This window comes from Scyliorhinus torazame, unplaced genomic scaffold (genome assembly GCF_047496885.1).
Source record: "Scyliorhinus torazame isolate Kashiwa2021f unplaced genomic scaffold, sScyTor2.1 scaffold_107, whole genome shotgun sequence".
In the NCBI taxonomy this organism is placed as follows: Eukaryota; Metazoa; Chordata; class Chondrichthyes; order Carcharhiniformes; family Scyliorhinidae; genus Scyliorhinus; species Scyliorhinus torazame.
The window spans coordinates 191284-213740 of NW_027307834.1; the positions used below are offsets into that span (position 1 = coordinate 191284).

The 22457-nt window shown below is 45.0% G+C and overlaps 1 protein-coding gene across 2 annotated transcripts in view; it reads right to left on the reverse strand.

The window, feature by feature from the left end:
- LOC140405583 (UDP-glucose:glycoprotein glucosyltransferase 2-like) overlaps positions 1-22457 on the reverse strand; it is a 401405-nt gene that overhangs the window by 160054 nt on the left and 218894 nt on the right. For both annotated transcript variants that reach the window (XM_072494138.1, XM_072494139.1), the window contains exon 7: positions 7557-7653. In XM_072494138.1, the coding sequence (XP_072350239.1) occupies positions 7557-7653 (97 nt within the window). The remainder of the gene's footprint in view (positions 1-7556; positions 7654-22457) is intronic.

Sequence of the window (22457 nt, forward strand, 5' to 3'; positions counted from 1 at the left end):
GTGGCTTGAGAGATGGTGCAAGAGGGAGGGTTTCAAATTCCTGGGACATTGGGACCGGTTCTGGGGGAGGTGGGACCTGTACAAATCGGACGGTCTGCATCTGGGTGGGATCGGAACCAATGTTCTCGGGGGTGTGTTTGCTAGTGCAGTTGGGGAGGGTTTAAACTAATGTGGCAGGGTGATGGGAACCGATGTAGGAAGTCAGTGGGGACAGAAACAAAAGACAGGAAGGGAGAGTGTGTAAAGCATGACCAGAGAAAGCAGGGCAGAGAGCAAGGAAAGTCTCCATTAAACTGCATTTATTTCAATGCAAGGGGCCTGACGGGCAAAGCGGGTGAACTCAGGGCATGGACGGGCACATGGGACTGGGATATTATAGCTATGACTGAAACATGGCTAAGGGAGGGGCAGGACTGGCAGCTCAATGTTCCGGGGTATAGATGCTTTGGAAAGGATAGAACAGGAGGTAAGAGACGAGGGGGAGTGGCGTTTTTGATTAGGGAGAACATCACGGCAGTACTTAGAGGGGATATATCCGAGGGTTCGCCCACTGAGTCTATATGGGTGGAACTGAAAAATAAGAAGGGAGAGATCACCTTGGTAGGACTGTACTACAGGCCCCCAAATAGTCAGCGGGAAATTGAGGAGCAAATATGTAAGGAGATTACAGATAGCTGCAAGAATAATAGGGTGGTAGTAGTAGGGGACTTTAACTTTCCCAACATTGACTGGGACAGCCATAGCATTAGGGGCTTGGATGGAGGGAAATTTGTTGAGTGTATTCAGGAGGAATTTCTCATTCAGTATGTGGATGGACCGACTAGAGAGGGGGCAAAACTTGACCTCGTCTTGGGAAATAAGCAAGGGCAAGTGACAGAAGTGCTAGTGAGGGATCACTTTGGGACAAGTGACCATAACTCCAGTAGTTTTAAGATAGCTATGGAGAATGATAGGTCTGGCCCAAGAGTTAAAATTCTTAATTGGGGCAAGGCCAATTTTGATGGTATCAGACAGGAACTTGCAGAGGTAGATTGGGGGAGACTGTTGGCAGGCAAAGGGACAGCTGGTAAATGGGAGGCTTTTAAAAATGTGTTAACCAGGGTGTAGGGTAAGCACATTCCCTTTAGAGTGAAGGGCAAGGCTGGTAGAAGTAGGGAACCCTGGATGACTCGAGATATTGAGACACTGGTCAAAAAGAAGAAGGAGGCATATGACGTACATAAGCGACTGGGATCAAGTGGATCCCTTGAAGAGTATAGAGATTGTCGAAATAGAGTTAAGAGGGAAATCAGGAGGGCAAATAGGGGACATGAAATTGCTTTGGCAAATAATGCAAGGGAGAATCCAAAGAGATTCTACAGATACATAAAGGGCAAAAGAGTAACTAGGGACAGAGTAGGGCCTCTTAAGGATCAACAAGGACATCTATGTGCAGAGCCACAAGAGTTGGGTGAGATCCTGAATGAATATTTCTCATCGGTATTCACGGTGGAGAAAGGCATGGATGTTAGGAAACTAAGGGAAATAAATAGTGATGTCTTGAGAAGTGTGCATATTACAGAGGAGGAGGTGCTGGAAGTCTTAAAGCGCATCAAGGTAGATAAATCCCCGGGACCTGATGAAATGTATCCCAGGATGTTGTGGGAGGCTAGGGAGGAAATTGCGGGTCCCCTAACAGAGATATTTGAATCATCGGCAGCCACAGGTGAGGTGCCTGAGGATTGGAGAGTGGCGAATGTTGTGCCCTTGTTTAAGAAGGGCAGCAGGGAAAAGCCTGGGAACTACAGACCGGTGAGCCTAACGTCTGTAGTAGGTAAGTTGCTAGAAGGTATTCTGAGAGACAGGATCTACAAGCATTTAGAGAGGCAAGGACTGATTCGGGGCAGTCAGCATGGCTTTGTGCGTGGAAAATCATGTCTCACAAATTTGATTGAGTTTTTTGAGGGGGTGACCAAGAAGGTAGATGAGGGCAGTGCAGTAGACGTTGTCTACACGGACTTTAGCAAAGCCTTTGACAAGGTACCGCATGGTAGGTTGTTGCAGAAGGTTAAAGCTCACGGGATCCAGGGTGAGGTTGCCAATTGGATTCAAAATTGGCTGGACGACAGAAGGCAGAGGGTGGCTGTAGAGGGTTGTTTTTCAAACTGGAGGCCTGTGACCAGTGGTGTGCCTCAGGGATCGGTGCTGGGTCCACTGTTATTTGTGATTTATATTAATGATTTGGATGAGAATTTAGGAGGCATGGTTAGTAAGTTTGCAGATGACACCAAGATTGGTGGCACAGTGGATAGTGAAGAAGGTTATCTAGGATTGCAACGGGATCTTGATCAATTAGGCCAGTGGGCCGGCGAATGGCAGATGGAGTTTAATTTAGATAAATGTGAGGTGATGCATTTTGGCAGATCGAATCAGGTCAGGACCTACTCAGTTAATGGTATGGCGTTGGGGAGAGTTATAGAACAAAGAGATCTAGGAGTACAGGTTCATAGCTCCTTGAAGGTGGAGTCGCAGGTGGACAGGGTGGTGAAGAAGGCATTTGGCATGCTTGGTTTCATTGGTCAGAACATTGAATACAGGAGTTGGGACGTCTTGTTGTAGTTGTACAAGACATTGGTACGGCCACACTTGGAATACTGTGTGCAGTTCTGGTCACCCTATTATAGAAAGGATATTATTAAACTAGAAAGAGTGCAGAAAAGATTTACTAGGATGTTACCGGGACTTGATGGTTTGAGTTATAAGGAGAGGCTGGATAGACTGGAACTTTTTTCCCTGGAGAGTAGGAGGCTTGGGGGTGATCTTATAGAGGTCTATAAAATAATGAGGGGCATAGATGAGGTAGATAGTCAACATCTTTTCCCAAAGGTAGGGGGGTCTAAAACTAGAGGGCATAGGTTTAAGGTGAGAGGGGAGAGATTCAGAAGGGCCCAGAGGGGCAATTTCTTCACTCAGAGGGTAGTGAGTGTCTGGAATGGGCTGCCAGAGGTAGTAGTAGAGGCGGGTACAATTGTGTCTTTTAAAAAGCATTTAGATAGTTACATGGGTAAGATGGGTATAGAGGGTTATGGGCCAAGTGCGGGAAACTGGGACTAGCTTAAAAACTGGGCGGCATGGACTGGTTGGGCCGAAGGGCCTGTTTCCATGCTGTAAACTTCTATGATTCTATATCTTTTCCAGTCAATATTTGGAAAGTTAAAGTCTCCCATAATAACTACCCTGTTACTTTCGCTCTTATCCAGAATCATCTACGCCATCCTTTCCTCTACATCCCTAGAACTATTTGGAGGCCTATAGAAAACTCCCAACAGGGTGACCTCTCCTTTCCTGTTTCTAACCTCAGCCCATACTACCTCGAAAGAAGAGTCCCCATCTATCATCCTCTCCGCCACCGTAATACTGTTTTTGACGAGCAGCGCCACACCTCCCCCTCTTTTGCCTCCTTCTCTGAGCTTACTAAAACACCTAAACCCCGGAACCTGCAACAACCATTCCTGTCCCTGCTCTATCCATGTCTCCGAAATGGCCACCACATCGAAGTCCCAGGTACCAACCCATGCTGCCAGTTCCCCTACCTTATTTCGTATACTCCTGGCATTGAAGTAGACACACTTCAAACCACCTACCTGAACACTGGCCCCCTCCTGCGAAGTCAAATCTGTGCTCCTGACCTCTATACTCTCAATCTCTCGTACCCTAAAACTACAATCCAGGTTCCCATGCCCCTGCTGCATTAGTTTAAACCCCCCCAAAGAGCACTAACAAATCTACCCCCCAGGATATTTGTGCCCCTCAGGTTCAGATGTAGACCATCCTGTCTGTAGAGGTCCCACCTTCCCCAGAAAGAGCCCCAGTTATCCAGAAATCTGAATCCCTCCCGCCTGCACCATCCCTGAAGCCACGTGTTTAATTGCTCTCTCTCCCTATTCCTCATCTCATTATCACGTGGCACGGGCAACAACCCAGAGATAACAACTCTGTTTGTTCTCGTTCTGAGCTTCCATCCTAGCTCCCTGAAAGCCTGCCTGACATCCTTGTCCCCTTTCCTGCCTATGTCGTTAGTGCCAATGTGGACCACGACTTGGGGCTGCTCCCCCTCCCCCTTAAGGACCTGGAAAACACGATCCGAGACATCACGTACCCTCGCACCTGGGAGGCAACATACCAAACGTGAGTCTCTCTCGCTGCCACAAAATCTCCTATCTGTGCCCCTGACTATCGAGTCCCCAATTACTAATGCTCTGCTCCTCTCCCCCCTTCCCTTCTGAGCAACAGGGACAGACTCCGTGCCAGATGCCCATACCCCATGGCTTACCCCTGGTAAGTCCCCCCCCTCCACAAGTATCCAAAGCGGTATACTTGTTACTCAGGGGAACGACCGCATGGGATCCCTGCACTGACTGCTTCTTCCCAGTCCCTCTTACAGTTACCCATCTATCTCCAATCTTTGGTGTAACTAATTCCCTGAAGCTGCTATCTATGACCCCCTCTGCCTCCCGAATGATCCGAAGTTCATCCAACTCCCGCTCCAGTTCCCTAACTCGGTCTTGGAGGAGCTGGAGATGGCTGCACTTCCTGCAGGTAAAATCAGCAGGGACACTAACTGCATCCCTCACCTCAAACTTCCTGCAGGAGGAACATTGCACTACCTTCCCTGCCATCCCTCTAACCTCCAACCAAGATCTGGTTAATAAATAAATTTATAAAAAATATGATAATAATATGACACTTACCTCACACCAATGGGTCTTATTATTAGGTTAGAGGAGGAGGGTGGGTGGGAGACACTACACGTGTAGTGTCTCGGGTTTCCTCTCCACCAGAATTTATTGGTTGGGGGGGCGGGGGGGGGGGGGGGGGGGGGGCCTTCCCAGAAGTCGAACTTCCGGTTTCCGCCTTATATAAAAAAAAACAGAAAAGAAGAACAGAAACGGGACCAGGTAAGTGTTTTTAAAGTAAAAACGTACCTCCCAGAAGGCCCTTGCGCACCGCTCCCGCTGAAATCCAAAGGCCTGCTCCTGCAAAGGTAAGGGTTTTTAAAGTAAAAACTTACCTCCCAGAAGGCCCTTGCGCACCGCTCCCGCCGAAATCCCCAAAAAACCAACTTGTTGCTCGGTCTCTTGTCTTACCAAGACCGCACGTTGCGTGTCTTGGTAGGCCTTATCATATTGCGTTTGGAAACTACTCAAATGCACGAGACAAGGCTGGTGTGCCCACTTGGCATCACCCACCTCTCTGTCCTTTGCTGCTAACTGCTCTTTTAAATCTCTATTCTCCGTCTCTACTTTGCTCACGTCTATCTCACTACGTCTTTCTCTCTCCTCTATCTCTCTACGGAGCATCCTAACGACCTCCTCTGTGCCTCGCAATTGTGCCAAACAGGACACGATTGCCATCGGCTTGCGAGCTTTCCCTAAGCTCTTCTTGTGGATCTCTGACAGGTTCTCCCACCAAGTATGCCCTATACTCCCGGGACCCGCAGAATTCACTCCAAAGGGGCCATCCTTTCCCTTTGAGATATTTCCTGATCTCATCTTCCCAAACAGGACACTGTCCTACTCTACTGGTCACTATGACCTCAAATTCCTGGTGGTTCATAAGGCGTTCCATTGCCTTCATTGCCATTTTCTCTATCTAGGTTCTCTACTGAATTTGGAACAAGGGGTGATAAAGTGGTGATGTAAACACGGGTACGACTTATGCTAAGTTCCGGCGGACAAAACTCCCGACAGTTTTACGCAACAAAATCTCTCAGGTTTACCTTATATGCCCGACAGTTTTACGCAACAAAATCTCTCAGGTTTACCTTATATGCCTGTTAATACGCATGCATTAACACACTTCCGAATCTCAGAGGCTTGATCATTATTGTTCTTACGCTTGTGGTTTTTCTGTTTACAATTGGATTCCAATTCAAATTTGGGTTCTCTCGGAGTGGTTAGGCCACTTCTAAGTCGAGTCCCATCTGGGTCGCCAGTAAATGTTGCTAACTTGCTGTTGTGTCTTAATTTGGCTCTGTTTAATTAAGTTTGCTCAAGAGTCGGCAGGTATCTTTCGACACCGCCACAAGGTTCAAAACCGAATGCTGATCAAAGACTTGATACACCAGTTAGTAAGTTCAAAAGCAATGCTCATTTATTTACACAGTCAAATCTACTCATGCATAAAATTTTACAACCTAAACTATCACTATTACTCAAAGCCTATACTTAGCTTCGGGTGCCCACTCAGTCAGAGGAACAATGGCCGTTGCTCGGTTCTGAGGCTGCTGGGTTGAGCTGTTTACAGGATAGCAACTAGGAGCGCCAATCTCGTAGCGTGCGTTGACTTGGAACTTACTTGGTCTGGTGTAGCTTTGGCGGGTCTCTACTCACTCAGAGCCAAGGCCAATAGGGCGATCCTCTCTTGGGGAGTCCTTTATATACCCCAAAAGGGCTTCGCGCGCTTTTCGGCGGGCCTTGAACTTGGCCCCAATTAATTGGGCCATTTCCCAATTGTCCTTATCGATTTTCCTCCAATAGAGGGGTGTGTTTCCTGGTTGCAGGGCGTGTCCTAGGTGGCCGTTGGTTTGCTTTGTTTTAGTCTCCTCTGGCGCCAGGATGCATTGTTTACCTAAATGTTGCCTTTTGTTCCCGGGGATGGCTCATTAGTATTTAGATGGTTCTGCAGTACCGGTCCTGTCTGAGAGCGAAGGCTCTAATCAAAAGACAGACCTTGCACCTGCTTGCTTTTTCGGTATTGTCCAATTTTCCCTGCATTCTTTGCAAGTGTCCAATTTGTAATCGGGACGTGGCCATCCCAGATAGCTACACCTGGAACATTGAGCTGCCAGTCCTGCCCCTCCCTTAGTAATGTTTAAGTAATAGCTATAATAGTCCCATGTACCTATCTATACCCTGAGTTCATCAGACTTGCCCGTCACGCCTCTTGCATTGAAATAAATGCAGTTTAATCTAGACTTCCCAGGCTCTCTGCCCGGTCATTTTTTGTGCATCTTGTGTTTTATTTCTCTTAGCTTTACTGGACCCATTCACTGAGTTCTCCACAGTCTCTGTACTCTGTACTGTGGCCTTTTTGATTTTTGACTTTGGCTTCCCTGCCTTTCACTTTTCCCCTCACTGCCTTTTGTTTCTGTCCCCACTTCAATTCCCTCTGACATCCTTAATTGGTTCCCATCCGCCTGTATCATAGAATGTACAGTGTAGAAGGAGGCCCATTTTGACCCATCGAGTCTGCACCGGCCCTTCGAAAGAGCACGCTACCGAAGCCCACACCTACACCCCATCCCCATAACCCAGCAATCCCACCAACCTTTTTTGTACACAAAGGGCAATTTAGCATGACCAATCCACCTAACCTGCAAATCTTTGGACTGTGGGAGGAAACCGGAGCACCCGGAGGAAACCCACGCAGACACGGGGAGAAAGTGCAAACTCCGCACAGACAGTGACCCAAGCTGGGAATCGAACCTGGGACCCTGGAGCTGTGAAGCAACTGTGCTGACCACTGTGCTACCGTGCCCCCCAAACTGTATGTCGAAGAAAGAATAAAACACATACCTTCAAACCGAGTGTCATCCAGCACTTTGTATTCTGTACTTTTTATAGCAAGTTCAACACCATATCCTGAAAGGCGCACTTTCTTAGAGCTGGCTTTCTGTTAAGGATACAGTTTTTATCAGTGTAAGCTAGGCAAAGTATTTTAATGGTCAAAATATGCAAAAACATGAAGACCCAGAAACGTTCATTATATTTCTGTTCACAACAGAAATAACATGCTGTAAAGATAATTAACTGTGATCTTAAAGTGTGGAGCATAAAATATGTACAAGTGGCAGTTGGGTCAAGTTGTTTGTTCTGGTGTTGTAATTCACTGTAATGTATTAACTACCCTGTGGCAAATCACCCTTTCTCTAAAACGTTTATAGATGTCAAACCACAAACTCATACGAAGAACCCAATAAATATTTGATGCCAATGAAATAGCTAGAGCAGCACGCTAGCACAGTGGTTAGCACAGTTGCTTCGCAGCTCCAGGGTCCCAGGTTCGATTCCCGGCTTGGGTCACTGTCTGTGTGTAGTCTGCACGTTCTCCCTGTGACTGCATGCGTTTTCTCCGGGTGCTCCGGTTTCCTCCCACAGTCCAAAGATGTGCAGGTTAGGTGGATTAGCCATTCTAAATTGCCCTTCGTGTCCAAAAAAGTTTGGGTGGGGCTACAGGGATAGGGTGCAGGTGTGGGCTTGGGTAGGGTGCTCTTTCCACGGGCCGGTGCAGACTTGATGGGCCAAATGGCCTCCTTCTGCACTGTAAATTGTATGATTCTAAACAGTAAACAAACCTCCTACTTCTATGTGAAATTCACTGCCTGGCAAGGAACTGAGGAAACAGACAATTAAGAAACTAGAGCTAATTCTTAATCTGTGCCAAATTAAATTGGGTGGAATCTTGGGAAGGCAACCGGGATCTTGGGTGCTAGCTCGAGAGTCCTTCTGTCGCCTCTTTTTGGGAAGCCTGTATGTGGTGTTCCACTCAGGCACTTGACAGGTCAGCAAGGGGCCTTGCTCAGGGATATCAGCCCTGGGGGTGTAAATCACCCTGTTCTACACTCCCACATGAAAGGGGAAAAATGGCATCAGTTTTAATATCTCATCCGAATAAGCTGAAGACAAAAAGCCGTGAGCTTATTGAACATGACAACAGGCACTTGTTACAGGAGAAAAAATTAGTCAGCTATCCAGCTAAAGTAATGATGTGGAGATGCTGGTGTTGGACTGGGGTGAGCACAGTAAGAAGTTTTACAACACCAGGTTAAAGTCCAACAGATTTGTTTCAAACACTAGCTTTCGGAGCACTGCTCCTTCCTCAGGTGAATGAAGAGGTCGATTCCAGAAACATATATACAGCCAAATTCAAAGATGCAAGACAATGCTTAGAATGCGTGCATTTGCAGTTAATTAAGTGTTTACAGGTCCAGAGATAGGGGTAACCCCAGGTTAAAAAGAGGTGTGAATTGTCTCAAGCCAGGACAGTTGGTAGGATTTCGCAAGCCCAGGCCAGATGGTGGGGGATGAATGTAATGTGACATGAATCCCAGGTCCCGGTTGAGGCCGCACTCATGTGTGCGGAACTTGGCTATAAGTTTCTGCTCGGCGATTCTGCGTTGTCGCGCGTCCTGAAGACGCTTACCCGGAGATCAGAGGCTGAATGCCCTTGACTGCTGAAGTGTTCCACGACTGGAAGGGAACATTCCAGCCTGGTGATTGTCGCACGATGTCCGTTCATTCGTTGTCGCAGCGTCTGCATGGTCTCGCCAATGTACCACGCTTCGGGATATCCTTTCCTGCAGCGTATGAGGTAGACAACGTTGGCCGAGTCGGACGAGTATGTACCACGTACCTGGTGGGTGGTGTTCTCACGTGTACATAGAACATAGAACATAGAACAATACAGCGCAGTACAGGCCCTTCGGCCCACGATGTTGCACCGAAACAAAAGCCATCTAACCTACACTATGCCATTATCATCCATATGTTTATCCAATAAACTTTTAAACGCTCTCAATGTTGGCGAGTTCACTACTGTAGCAGGTAGGGCATTCCACGGCCTCACTACTCTTTGCGTAAAGAACCTACCTCTGACCTCTGTCCTATATCTATTACCCCTCAGTTTAAAGTTATGTCCCCTCGTGCCAGCCATATCCATCCGCGGGAGAAGGCTCTCACTGTCCACCCTATCCAACCCCCTGATCATTTTGTATGCCTCTATTAAGTCTCCTCTTAACCTTCTTCTCTCCAAAGTCCATCAGCCTTTCCTCATAATATAAGTGTAATGGTGGTATCCATGTCGATGATCTGGCACGTCTTGCAGAGATTGCCATGGAAGGGTGGTGTGGTGTCGTGGTCGCTGTTCTGAAGGCTGGGTAGTTTGCTGCAAACAATGGTTTGTTTGAGGTTGCGCGGTTGTTTGAAGGCAAGTAGTAGGGGTGTGGGGATCATAGAATTACAGTGTAGAAGGAGGCCATTCGGCCCATCGAGTCTGCACCGGCTCTTGGAAAGAGCACCCTATCCAATGTCAACACCTCCACCCTATCCCCACAACCCAGTAACCCCACCCAGCACTAAGGGCAATTTTGGACACTAAGGGTAATTTATCATGGCCAATCCACCTAATCTGCACATCTTTGGACTGTGGGAAGAAACCGGAGCACCCGGAGGAAACCCACGCACACACGGGGAGGATGTACAGACTCCGCACAGACAGAGAAGGGATGACCTTGGCAAGATGTTCATCTTCATCGATGATGTGTTGAAGGCTGCGAAGAAGATGTTGTAGTTTCTCCGCTCCGGGAAAGTACTGGACGACGAAGGGTACTCTGTCGGTTGTGTCCCGTGTTTGTCTTCTGAGGAGGTCGGTGCGGTTTTTTGCTGTGGCGCGTTGGAACTGTCGATTGATGAGTCGAGCACCAGAAGATATATATATGTTTCTGGAATCGACCTCCCGTTTGTACGAGGGCATCTTTCAGCGTCTGTAAATGTCTGTTACGCTCCTCCTCGTCTGAGCAGATCCTGTGTATACGGAGGGCTTGTCCATAGGGGATGGCTTCTTTAATGTGTTTAGGGTGGAAGCTGGAGAACTGGAGCATCGTGGTGTCAGGTGAGAGTACCTTTAAGAAATGGGTGTTTATAAAAATATCTGTAGTGGATGTACCTTGAAGAAATGGGTGTTCATCAGTGATGTCAGAGTGTGGGTGGAGCTGGCCTGTCTGTCTGCTTTTACTTTCTCTTTAGGCTGTTTGCTACAGGGTGTGTTTTGTTTTGTTTTAGATTTGGAAAAGCTGCAATCACAGCAAGATGTTTATGAATCTCTGCAAGCTTATGAATGTTCATTTGGTGATTTCAAAGTGGTAACTGTTCTCAGTAGAGAAGTTAAACATGATGTATTTCTGTAAAGGGGGTCCTTTTTGTCTTATGGATGTTGCAAGGAAAGATTAAGAGTTACGTAGAGAGTACTGTTTTCTTTGGGGGGTTTATTGGTGAGTTGTTCAGGTGTTTACTATGGGCTTATAAAGTGTTAACTGGTTTCATAAATAAAGTGTTTTAATTTAAAAGTGCAGTAGATTTCTGTTGCATCGCACCTGCAGGGTAGGGCCGTGTGCTCCCCATAACCACAATCTATTCAAAGTTGTGGGTCAGGTGAACTCCGTGATACACTTTGGGGTTCTCTAAACCCTGGCCCATAACAAATTGGGGGCTCGAGGGGGATAAAAGTCTATCTATTGGATTGGCTTAGTGAACTTAAAGACAGTGAGGGGTGAGCATATTGTGGTTGCTTTTAAGGTGTGGTTTTTCAGTTTAAGTAGGGAGTGTGTTGTGGACAATGGCTCTTTCAGACGCTCTGAAGTGTTTGGGGGTGGAGACGGTTACACGCAGTATCTTACGGACAGAGACTAAAAGCAGACTTTTAGAGTTGGCAAAAACATTGCAGTTAACATTACCGAACAAAATGTGAAAAGATGAGGTCATTATGGCGGTGGCTGAGCATTTAAAGTTGCCTGAGCTAGTTTGACTCATTGGAAATAGCAAAACTTCAGTTGCAAATTAAACAAATGGAACATGAGAATGAATTAAAGCAGCTTGAATACGAAATGGATAGAGAGGAAAAAGTGAGAGAAGAAAGGAAAATAGAAATAATAGCCCCAGCAGAACAAAAGGAAAGAGAAAGGGAGATACAGATGAGGGACAAAGATAAAGAGAGAGAGTTTGAACTTCAGAAAATGGCCAGGAAACATGACAGTCAGGTAAAATTGGCAGACGTAAAGGGAAACGTATGTAAAGTAATGGGTTAAGAGACATTGCAATTAGTTGTCTCATTTATGTTAAGTATCCATTAATTGACACTGATATGTAAAGGGGCTTCAGGTGGCCTCTGTGAGGTGGTGTGTTGTTAAGAGTTTTGGGCAAAGGCTGTGGAAGTGAAATAAATGGTGTTTGGTGAAAAGGAACAAGAACTTTAGACTCTTCATTTCACAGCAACTAAAATGTCTAACAATGGTAGCAGATAATAGTTGCTGTGCAAATGTGAAGGTTTGAAAGTTACAACTTTTCCTGATCAAACGAAGGAGTGAGTGAGAAGGAAAAAAAATAAAAGATCCATGGCTGAACCCAGGATAAAGATGGCTGGATATGACTATCCTCCCTTATTTTCTGAAAGGGAATTGTGCGACCAATGGAGAAGTGCAGTAGTTATGTGGACTAAAGTAACTGCTTTGGGAAAGAGAAAACAAGGTATGGCATTGGCTCTTTCTCTACCATATGGCAGTAAAATCCGAAAAAAAGTGCTCTCTGAGCTGGAATTGGAAGAGTTAGACTCAGAAGAAGGTCTGGAGATTTTATTACATTATATGGATAAGATTTATAAGAAAGATGACTTGTTAAGTGTGTATGAAGCATGGTCGGATTTTGATAAGTTCCGGAAAATGGAGGACATCTCCATGGAAGACTATATAATGGAATTTGGCAGTCTACATAAAAGGCTGCAGAAACACAATCTGTAATTTCCACAGTCTGTGTTGGCCTTTAAATTACTTGACTGTGCTAGAGTGAGCAACATGGATAGGCTCCTGGTTTTGACAGGAGTTCAGTGTACGGATAAGGGTATCTTATTCGAACAGATGACAAGCTTTAAAAAAGTTTCTGGGGAAACATTTGATTCCGATGGCTCTGATGACCCAAATAGGACAGCCTATAAGGCAGAATATGGAAGATACACTAGTAACAGGATGGCGAAATCGTATGGCTACGAACAGGGCTCAAGACTATAGACGGAGACCGAGACAAGGAAATTATGAAGACAGAAACCCAGTTAGAACCTACAATAGGAAGATGAACCCCAGAAATGCACGGGGCATGATAAATCGATGTTTTCGATGTGACTCTCAATACCATTATGCTTTCAACTGTCCAACTCGTTATGATAGAGTGTTTGAAGCGACACATGACATGGAAGAGTCAGAAGAGGAAAAAGATAGTGACCAGAAAGGCATTGTCCTATTGACAAGCAGTTTTACGCCGGTAATGAGGGTGTTGGTTGCAGAATCCTTCAACTGTGCTGTATTGGACAGTGGCTGCATATCTACTGTATGTGGAATTGACTGGTTAAAATGTTACCTGGACTCTTTGAATGCTGAAAATCGTAACAAGGTTAAGGAATTTGAAAGTTCCACAAGTTTCAGGTTTGGGGATGATAATACTCTGAAATCGCTGAAAAGAGTGGTGATCCCTTGCAATATTGCCGGAGTGAATCATTTCATCAGCACGGATGTTGTATCAAGTGAGATACTTTTGGTTCTGAGCAGACCATCGGTGAAGAAAGCACACATGAAACTGGATATGGAACAGGATAAGGCAACAGTTTTTGGAAAGACTGTGGACTTACAATTTACACAGTTGGGACACTATTGTATTCCATTACTGACAAATAATTTTTCAAGTAGAGTGGCTAAGGATGTGTTAATGGCTGTTGAAAATGGGACTTTAGCTGATAAAAAGCTTGTGGTATTAAAACTGCATAGGCAATTTGCACATCCGTCTCCTCGGAGGCTGAAAAATGTATTAAAGGATGCAGGGGTAAGGGATGACGACTATACTAAACTGATAGAACAGGTTAGTGACCGCTGTGAAGTTTGTAGGAAGTACAGAAGGACACCAGCACGACCGATAGTAACCCTACCTTTGGCCAGGGATTTTAACGACATTGTGGCCAAGGACCTTAAGATCTGGGATAAAGCAAATAATATATTTATTTTGCATTTTGTCGATTTAGCAACCAGATTTAGTCAAGCCACGATTGTACAAAGTAAAGAAAAGAGTAATTCTGGATCAAATCGTGGAAAAATGGATAGGGACAGGAATGGGTCCACCGGCAAAATTCCTTATGGACAATGGGAGGGAATTTACTAATGATGAGTTTAGGAATATGTGTGAAAACATGAATATCAGAGTTATGAATACGGCTGCAGAAAGCCCATTTAGTAATGGTGTCTGTGAAAGAAATCATGCTGTCATCGGTGACATGCTTCGGAAAATTTTGGCAGATCGACCAAATTGCAGGCTAAATTCAGCTTTAGCATGGGCAGTACATGCAAAGAATTCATTGCAGATGGTTGGGGGCTATAGTCCTTATCAATTAGTGTTTGGTAGAAATCCAAAAATTCCATCCATTTTGGATGACCAGCCTCCAGCTTGGGAGGGGACTACAATTAGCTCTGGTTTTGCTGAACATTTAAATGCATTACATAGCAGTAGAAAAGCTTTTTTGGAAGCAGACGTCTCTGAAAGAATTCGCAGAGCTTTAAGACATAACGTACGACCATCAGATGCCGTTTTTCAGCAAGGAGACATGGTATACTGTAAGAGAGACAATTCTAATGAATGGAAAGGCCCAGGGAAGATCAGAGGCATAGTTGGGAAGATCATAGGCATAGATGGCAAAACAATTATTTTGCAACATGGTAATCAAACTGTTAGGGTCCATTCATCAAGGATAATGGGTACAGATTACAAATTTTCAAATTTAGACAGAGCAGACAGACATGACGAGGAACCAGAGTCATCTGGTACGCATGTGATTCAGAACTATGAGGACCAATTAACTGATATAGACAGGGTTTCTGTGGAGGAACACAACACTTCTGGTGAATTAGAAGAGGCCATTTTTCCGAAAGGGCAACTGCCAAAAGTTGGTACAAGAGTGACATACTTGCCTGAAGGGTCTAGTCAATGGAAGGATGCAACTGTTATTCGTAGAGCAGGGCAGGGAAGGCCACTGGAAAGTATAAACATTGGTTGAATGTACAGCATTCAGGGGAAGGAGTCAAGACAATGGATTGGGAAAACGAAGTTCAAAAATGGAGGACACAGAAACGCAGTGCCAGTTCAGATAGTACATCGGATAGTGAACAGGTCCGCAGGAAAAGGTCGAGAACTATTGAAAGGACATCCCACAGCAGAAGGGAAAGATCACGCAGTAGCAGTACAGAACGAGATACCAGGCGGGAGAGGGGACATAGTTTGTCAAGATCTCGGAACATGAGTAAGACTACGCATACTAATAGGAGTAGAAGCCCACATGCACGTGAGATTTTGGTGGCTTCAAATAAATTAGATGAAAAAGTTATTAAAGAAGCTAAACAGCAAGAATTGGAGTGAATTTGGGGTACACACGGAAGTACAAGATAGGGGACAAAGAGCTCTATCCCACAGATGGATTTGCACGGAAAAGGTTCTTCCGGATGGAACTTATAAGGCAAAGGCCAGGCTTGTGGCAAGGGGATTTGAAGAAAACATAGAAGATCAGGATTTAAGGGTAGATTCACCTACAGCAGGAAAGGTTATTTTAAAGATCTTCTTGGCTTTATTCGCCACAAAAGCATGGGAATGCAAATTTATAGATATAAAAGCTGCCTTTTTGCAGGGGCATCAGCTCCAGAGAGACATTTTTCTCCGTCCTCCTAAAGAAGCAGCTAACGCAGAAAGGGTACTCTGGAAGTTGAACAAATGTGTATATGGATTAAATGATGCATCTAGAGTCTGGTATTTTTCGGTAAGGTCAGTTTTGTTAAAGTTAGGCTGTTGCCAGTTGAAAGCAGATCTTGCAATGTTTTACTGGTACTATAAAGGAAATCTTTCTGGCATTTTTATGATGCATGTCGATGACTTTTTGTGGGATGGGACTAGTGATTTTGAAGCTGGTTTGAGGAAAGAATTCAGGGTTGGAAGTCAGGCTTCCGGTGCATTTAAATATATTGGACTGGAAATTGGACAGACTAAGTTAGGGGCAACTTTATGTCAGCAATCTTATTTGGAAAGCATCACCCCAGTAGCAATTAGTCGTGGCCGAGTTTCACAAAAAGACGCAATGGTTTCCAAGATAGAAAAAGAGCAACTGCGAAGTTTAATTGGGCAACTGAACTGGTTAGGTAGACAGACTAGACCGGATGTGAGTTTTGATGTCTTAGAGTCGAGTACAATAATGAATGATCCCAAAGTGGAAGACATAATAAGAGCAAATAAAGCTTTGGCCAAACTAAAAATGCAGGAGTGTGTTTTGAAGTTCCCAGTTTTAGGTGATCTTAAGCACTTGAAACTCATAGTTTATAGTGATGCGTCCTACGCAAATTTATGTGATAGGGTTTCAAGCGCAGGAGGTTTTATAATTTTCCTTTTGGGGAACAATGGTAAATGTTGCCCGCTTGTGTGGGAAACAAAGAAAATAAGGAGAGTGGTAAAAAGCACTTTGGCTGCTGAGACGTTAAGCCTTGTAGAGGCGGTGGATATGGCCTTTTATATAAGTATGATATTGACAGAAATTTTGGGATTAGGGGATTTGGGTAATATACCTATTGACTGTCACATTGACAATAAATCCCTGTGGGAAAAGGTGCACTCTACAAAAAGTGTCAATGAAAAGAGGTTACGGGTAGACATCGCAAGTTTGAAGCAGATGTTGGAGAGAGGGGAAATAACAAAAATTAAATGGGTCGACAAGAGCTATCAACTGTCAGACTGTTTTACGAAAAGAGGGGCGAGTTCACAGAAACTTTTGGATATTGTTAATGAAGGGCGCTTGTTTCTGTGATTGTTTTTTTTTCTTTCTCGTCCAAACAAAAAAAAAGGGGTGAAATCATGTGTGTGTTGTTGAGTTTCTTGAAATTTTGTTTTCACCTAATTATTTTTTTTCTCCAAGGGGAGACTGTTAAGTAATGGGTTAAGAGACATTGCCATTAGTTGTCTCATTTATGTTAAATATCCATTAATTGACACTGATATGTAATGGGGCTTCAGGTGGCCTCTGTGAGGTGATGTGTTGTTAAGAGTTTTGTGCAGAGGCTGTGGAAGTGAAATAAATGGTGTTTGGTGAAAAGGAATAAGAACTTTAGACTCTTCATTTCTCAGCAACTAAAACGTCTAACAACGTACAGTTGGATGATAGTGATAAGGATAGTGAGAAAGAGCATCATAGTCGAAGGCTTGGTGGAGAGATATTTAAATATGTCTGAGCATTGCCAAGGTTTGACGAGAAGGAGCTGGAAGCTTTTTTCATTTCATTTGATAAGGTAGCTAAACAAATGAAATGGCCATAGATCATGTGGGTATTACTGATTCAAACAAAACTGGTAGGTAGGGCTAGTGAAGTGTTTGCATCACTACCGGAGAAGGTATCTGGGTCGCATGAGGAGGTGAAAAAATCCATCTTGGGTGCAAACGAACTAGTGCCTGAAGCCAACAGACAAAGGTTTAGAAATTTGTGGAAAGGATTTGGTCAAACATACATGGAGTTTGATAGGATCAACAGAGTAATTTTGATGGGTAGATAAGGGCTTTGAAAATAGACCAAACGTATGAAGCTCTCAGAGAAATTATACTTTTGGAGAAGTTTAAAAATTCAATTCCTGATGTAGTGAGAACTCATGTGGAAGGGCAGAGGGTTAAAACTGTGAGGTTAGCAGCAGAAATGGCAGATGATTCTGAATTAGTTCATAAATCAAAGTTTGGTTTCCGACATCAGTTTCAGCCTGTGAAGGATAGAAACTGGGGACATGATAAATACTCAAGTGGTAAAGGTAAAGGAGATCTGATGGGAGATAATGAGAGTGTACCTCAGACTAAAAAGGAAATCCAGGAGGCTGGAAGAGACATGAAAAGTTTCAAATGTTTTCCCGGTCATAAACTAGGCCATATAAAGTCACAATGTTGGTGGTTGAAGAAAAGCACTGGGAAGGCTGATGTGGTAAAACAGGATAAGACAGTGGGGTTTGTTAAAGTGGCAAAGAAAAGCCCAAGTGAAGCGAAGGAGTTGCAGAAGGTTGTACAGCCTGATCAAGAGGAGATTGATAAGAACGTGCCAAATGGCTTTAAAGAATTTACTTGTGTGGGTAAAGTTTACTCATGTGTACCAGAAGGAGCAGGTAAAGAATGCACAATTTTAAAAGATACGGAAGCTAGTCAATCGTTAATGGTAAGGATGAGGAGTTATGTAGTTTGGGAAGAATGTTGCCAGAAAAGGTGGTAATATGTGGAATTCAGGGTGAGAAGAGTAGTGTTCCATTATATAAGGTAAGGGTGGAAAGTCCAGTGAAGAGTGGTGAAGTGGTTGTAGGAGTAATAGAGAAACTATCTTGTCCAGGGATACAGTTTATCTTGGGTAATGATATAACTGGATCGCAGGTGGGAGTGATGCCTACTGTGGTTGATAAGCCAGTGGAAAATCAGACGACTGAAGTGTTGAAGGGCGAGTATCTTGGCATTTTTCCGGATTGTGTAGCAACAAGGTCGCAAAGTCACAGGTTAAGACAAGAGAACAAATCAAAGAGTGAAGATAAAGTTGAAGTGCAATTATCAGAAATGATTTTTGATCAGGTGGTTGAAAAAGAACAAGAACAGGTGGAGGATGAGGCAGATATTTTTAGTTCAGGAAAATTGACGGAGTTACAACAGAAAGATATAGAAATAAAACGGTTGCATCAGAAAGCACACACAGAAGAGGAATCTGAGTGTATACCGGAGTGTTATTACCATAAAAATTACATCTTGATGAAGAATTGGAGACCTTTACATATGCAGGCGGATGAAAAGTGGACAGAAATTCATCAAGTGGTATTGCCGGTAGGGTATAGAAAGGAGGTGTTGCGAGTTGCACATGACGTACCAGTGGGAGGTCATTTGGGAGTAAGGAAAACTCAAGCTAAAATACAAAAACATTTTTATTGGCCTGGACTACATAAAGATGTAGTTAAATTTTGTCGATCATGTCACACATGTCAAGTGATAGGGAAACCTCAAGCAGTAATAAAACCAGCACCCTTAATGCCCATTCCAGCATTTGAGGAACTTTTTACAAGTTTCCTAATTGATTGCTCTACACCAAAAAACTTGCTCATCCGGGCCACCGTCATGTGTGCCCGGTGGACTATCTTGAACTGTATCAGGCTAAGCCTGGCACATGATGAGGATGTGTAAGCCCTGCTTAGGGCATCCATCCACAGACCCGCCTCTATCTTCCCTCCGAGCTCGGCTTCCTACTTGCCCTTAAGCTCCTCCACTGGAGTTTCCTCCGCATCCAAAAGTTCCTAGTAAATACCTGATACCTTCCCTCTCCCACCCAGGTACTGGAGACTACTCAGTCCTGTATCCCCCGTGGCGGCAGCAGCGGGAAGGCCGGAACCTGCCTTCTTAAGAAGTCTCCCACCTGCAAATACCTAAACCCATTCCCTCCTGGCAATTCAAATTTATCCTCCAAGGCTTTCAAGCTCCCATCTACAAATAGGTCCCCCATCCTCCTAATTCCTGCCCTTTGCCATCTCCGAAACCCACCATCCAGCCTACCCGGTACAAACCGATGATGATTATAAATTGGGGTCCAAACCTTTGCTCCCTCCATTCTCTTATGTCTCCTCCACTGCCCCCAGATTATCAGAGCCGCCACACCACCGGACTTGTGGCGAATCGGGCCGGCGAAAACGGAAGAGGTGCGGTCATCAATGCTCCCAAACTTGTGGCTTTACATGACGCCGCCTCCAACCGCTCCCACACCGACCCCTCCCCCACTATCCACTTTCTAATCATGGCTATATTAGCCCCCAGGTAGTAATTACAAAAGGTTTGGCAGCACCAACCCACCCTCCCCCCGACTACGCTCCAGCAACACTTTCTTCACTCGCGGGGTTTTACCCGCCCACATAAAGCCCGAAAACCTTATTCGCCCGCTTGAAAAAAGCCCTCGGGATGAAGAAATCTGGGGAGGACCGTCATTTTCACAGTCTGTACCCTCCCCGCCAGTGATAGCGGGAGCATGTCCCATCTCTTAAAGTCCTCTTTCATTTGTTCTACTAGCCGGGATAGGATTAACTTGTGCAGTGCCTCCCATTCCCGGGCCACCTGGATTCCCAGATATCGAAAGCTCCGTCCTACCATTCTAAACGGCAGCTCTCCCAGTCTCTTCTCCTGCCGTCTTACCTGGATTGCCTTTGAACATTGGCCTTGAGTTGCCTGCCCTTTACAAATCCCGTCTGGTCTTCCCCTATCACCCCTGGGACACAATCTTCTATCCTTGTGGCCAGTATCCTAGCCAGCAGTTTGGCATCCACATTCAGTAGAGAAATTGGCCTTGTATGACCCACATTGCTCCGGATCCTTCTCCCGTTTCAGGATCAATGAAATCGAGGCCTGCGACATTGTTGGGGGAAGGACTCCCTTCTCTCTTGCTTCATTAAATGTCCTCACCAGCAGCGGGCTCAATATCTCTGAAAACTTCTTGTAGATATCCACCGGGTAGCCGTGCGGCCCTGGGGCCTTGCCCGACTGCATGCCCTCCAGCCACTCAACTATTTCAATTGGGGCTCCCAGCCCTTCCACCAGATCCTCATCCACCCTCGGGAACCTCAACTAACCCCAAAACTGCCTGATCCCCTCCACCCCAGCCGGGGGCTCCGACTGATATAATTTGCTGTAAAAGTCCTTAAACAGATGAATTCCCCTCTGACCACTGCCTTCAAAGCTTCCCAAACCGTTGCTGCAGAGACCTCCCCCGTATCATTTGTTTCCAGGTAGATTTCAATGGACTTGTTCACCTGGCACAGATCGCTTCGTCGGCTACCAACACCACATCCAGTCTCCACAGCGGGCGTTGCCCTCTCTGCACACTAACCCGTAGATCCACCCAATGTGACGCATGATCCACCACTGCGATTGCCACGTACTCAGTATCCACCACCCCCGGTATTAGAGCCCTGCTCAGAACAAAAATGTTGATGCGAGAGTACACATTGTGCACATGGGAGAGAAAGGAAAACTCCTTCGCACTTCGCCGTGCAAACCTCCATGGGTCTACTCCCCCCCCGCCCCCCCATCTGTTCCATAAACCCCTTCAATTCCTTTGTCGCGGCTAGCACCCTCCCTGTCCTGGGTGTTAACCGGTCCAATTCCTGATCAATAACTGTATTGAAATCTCCCCCCATGATCACGTTATGTGACTCTAAGTCTGGGACCTTACATAACACCCACCTCATAAATTCCACAACACCCACCTCATAAATTCCACATCGTCCCAATTCAGAGCATGTATGTTCATACTTGGCCAACCCATTCCTTTCTCAATCTAGTCTGGTCTATAGCCTTTACGTGTGGCTCTTGTAGAATTGCCACGCCTTCAGCCCCCTCAAATGCGCAAGCCCTCTTGACTGGCCCATTCAGCCCTCTAACGTTCCATGTAATCAGCCTGGCCAGGGGGCTTCCCCCCACCCCCCTGCTTCCTTGCAGAAGTTTGTCTTCTCACACGGCCACTTCTGGTCCAATTCTCCATACACTGGAGGGGGATTTCTCCTCTGTCTCACTCTTCACCGATTTAACCAATAAAATCCGGGAAAAAATGGGGGGAAAAGGTGGAAGGTGGAAGCTATCAAATGTGCAAACTACTCCTCCATGGCCACGATCGGAAGTCGGAATCAATATCTTTAAACAATAATGGATGTGTCTATTAGGTTTCCAGAGGCAATTTCAGTACATAATATTACAGCTAAAAGGATTGTGGAGGAGTTACTTAAATTCTTTACTAGATATGGACTACCCACAGAAATACAATCAGATCAAGGATCAAATTTTACCTCAAGGTTATTCAAAGAAGTTATGGATAGCTTAGGAATAACACAATTTAAATCAACTGCGTACCATCCAGAATCGCAGGAAGCATTAGAAAGGTGGCATCAGACATTAAAGACAATGTTGAGGGCTTATTGTCACGATTATCCAGAGGATTGGGATAAAGGAATTCCATTCGTACTGTTTGCAATTAGGGATGCACCTAATGAGTCAACCAAATTCAGTCCTTTTGAACTAATTTTTGGTCATGAGCACTTAAATTGATTGATGAAAAATTGGTGAGTGAGAAATCAGAACTTACATTATTGGATTACATGTCATATTTTAGGGAACGATTAAATAGAGCAGGTGAATTGGCTAGACAGCATTTAAAAGTTGCACAAAATGTGATGAAATGGGTAGCGGACAAGAAATCCAAAATTTGTAGTTTTACCAGTGGAGATAAAGTTTCAGTATTGTTACCAGTGGTAGGTGAACTTTTAAAAGCAAGGTTTTGTGGACCATATCAGATTGAAAGGAAATTAAGTGAGGCGAATTATGTGGTAAGAACACCAGATAGAAGGAAAACCTACCGAGTGTGTCATGTGAATATGCTTAAAAGGTATTTTGAAAGGGAAGGAAAGCAAAAGGAAGAGGTATTAATAATTCTAGCTCAAAGTGAAGAACCAAATCCAGATGACTCTGAATTTGACATTCCTCAAATTAAATTGAATAAGGAGGATGTTAAGACCATAAGACATAGGAGCGGAAGTAAGGCCATTCGGCCCATCCAGTCCACTCCACCATTCAATCATGGCTGATTTCAAC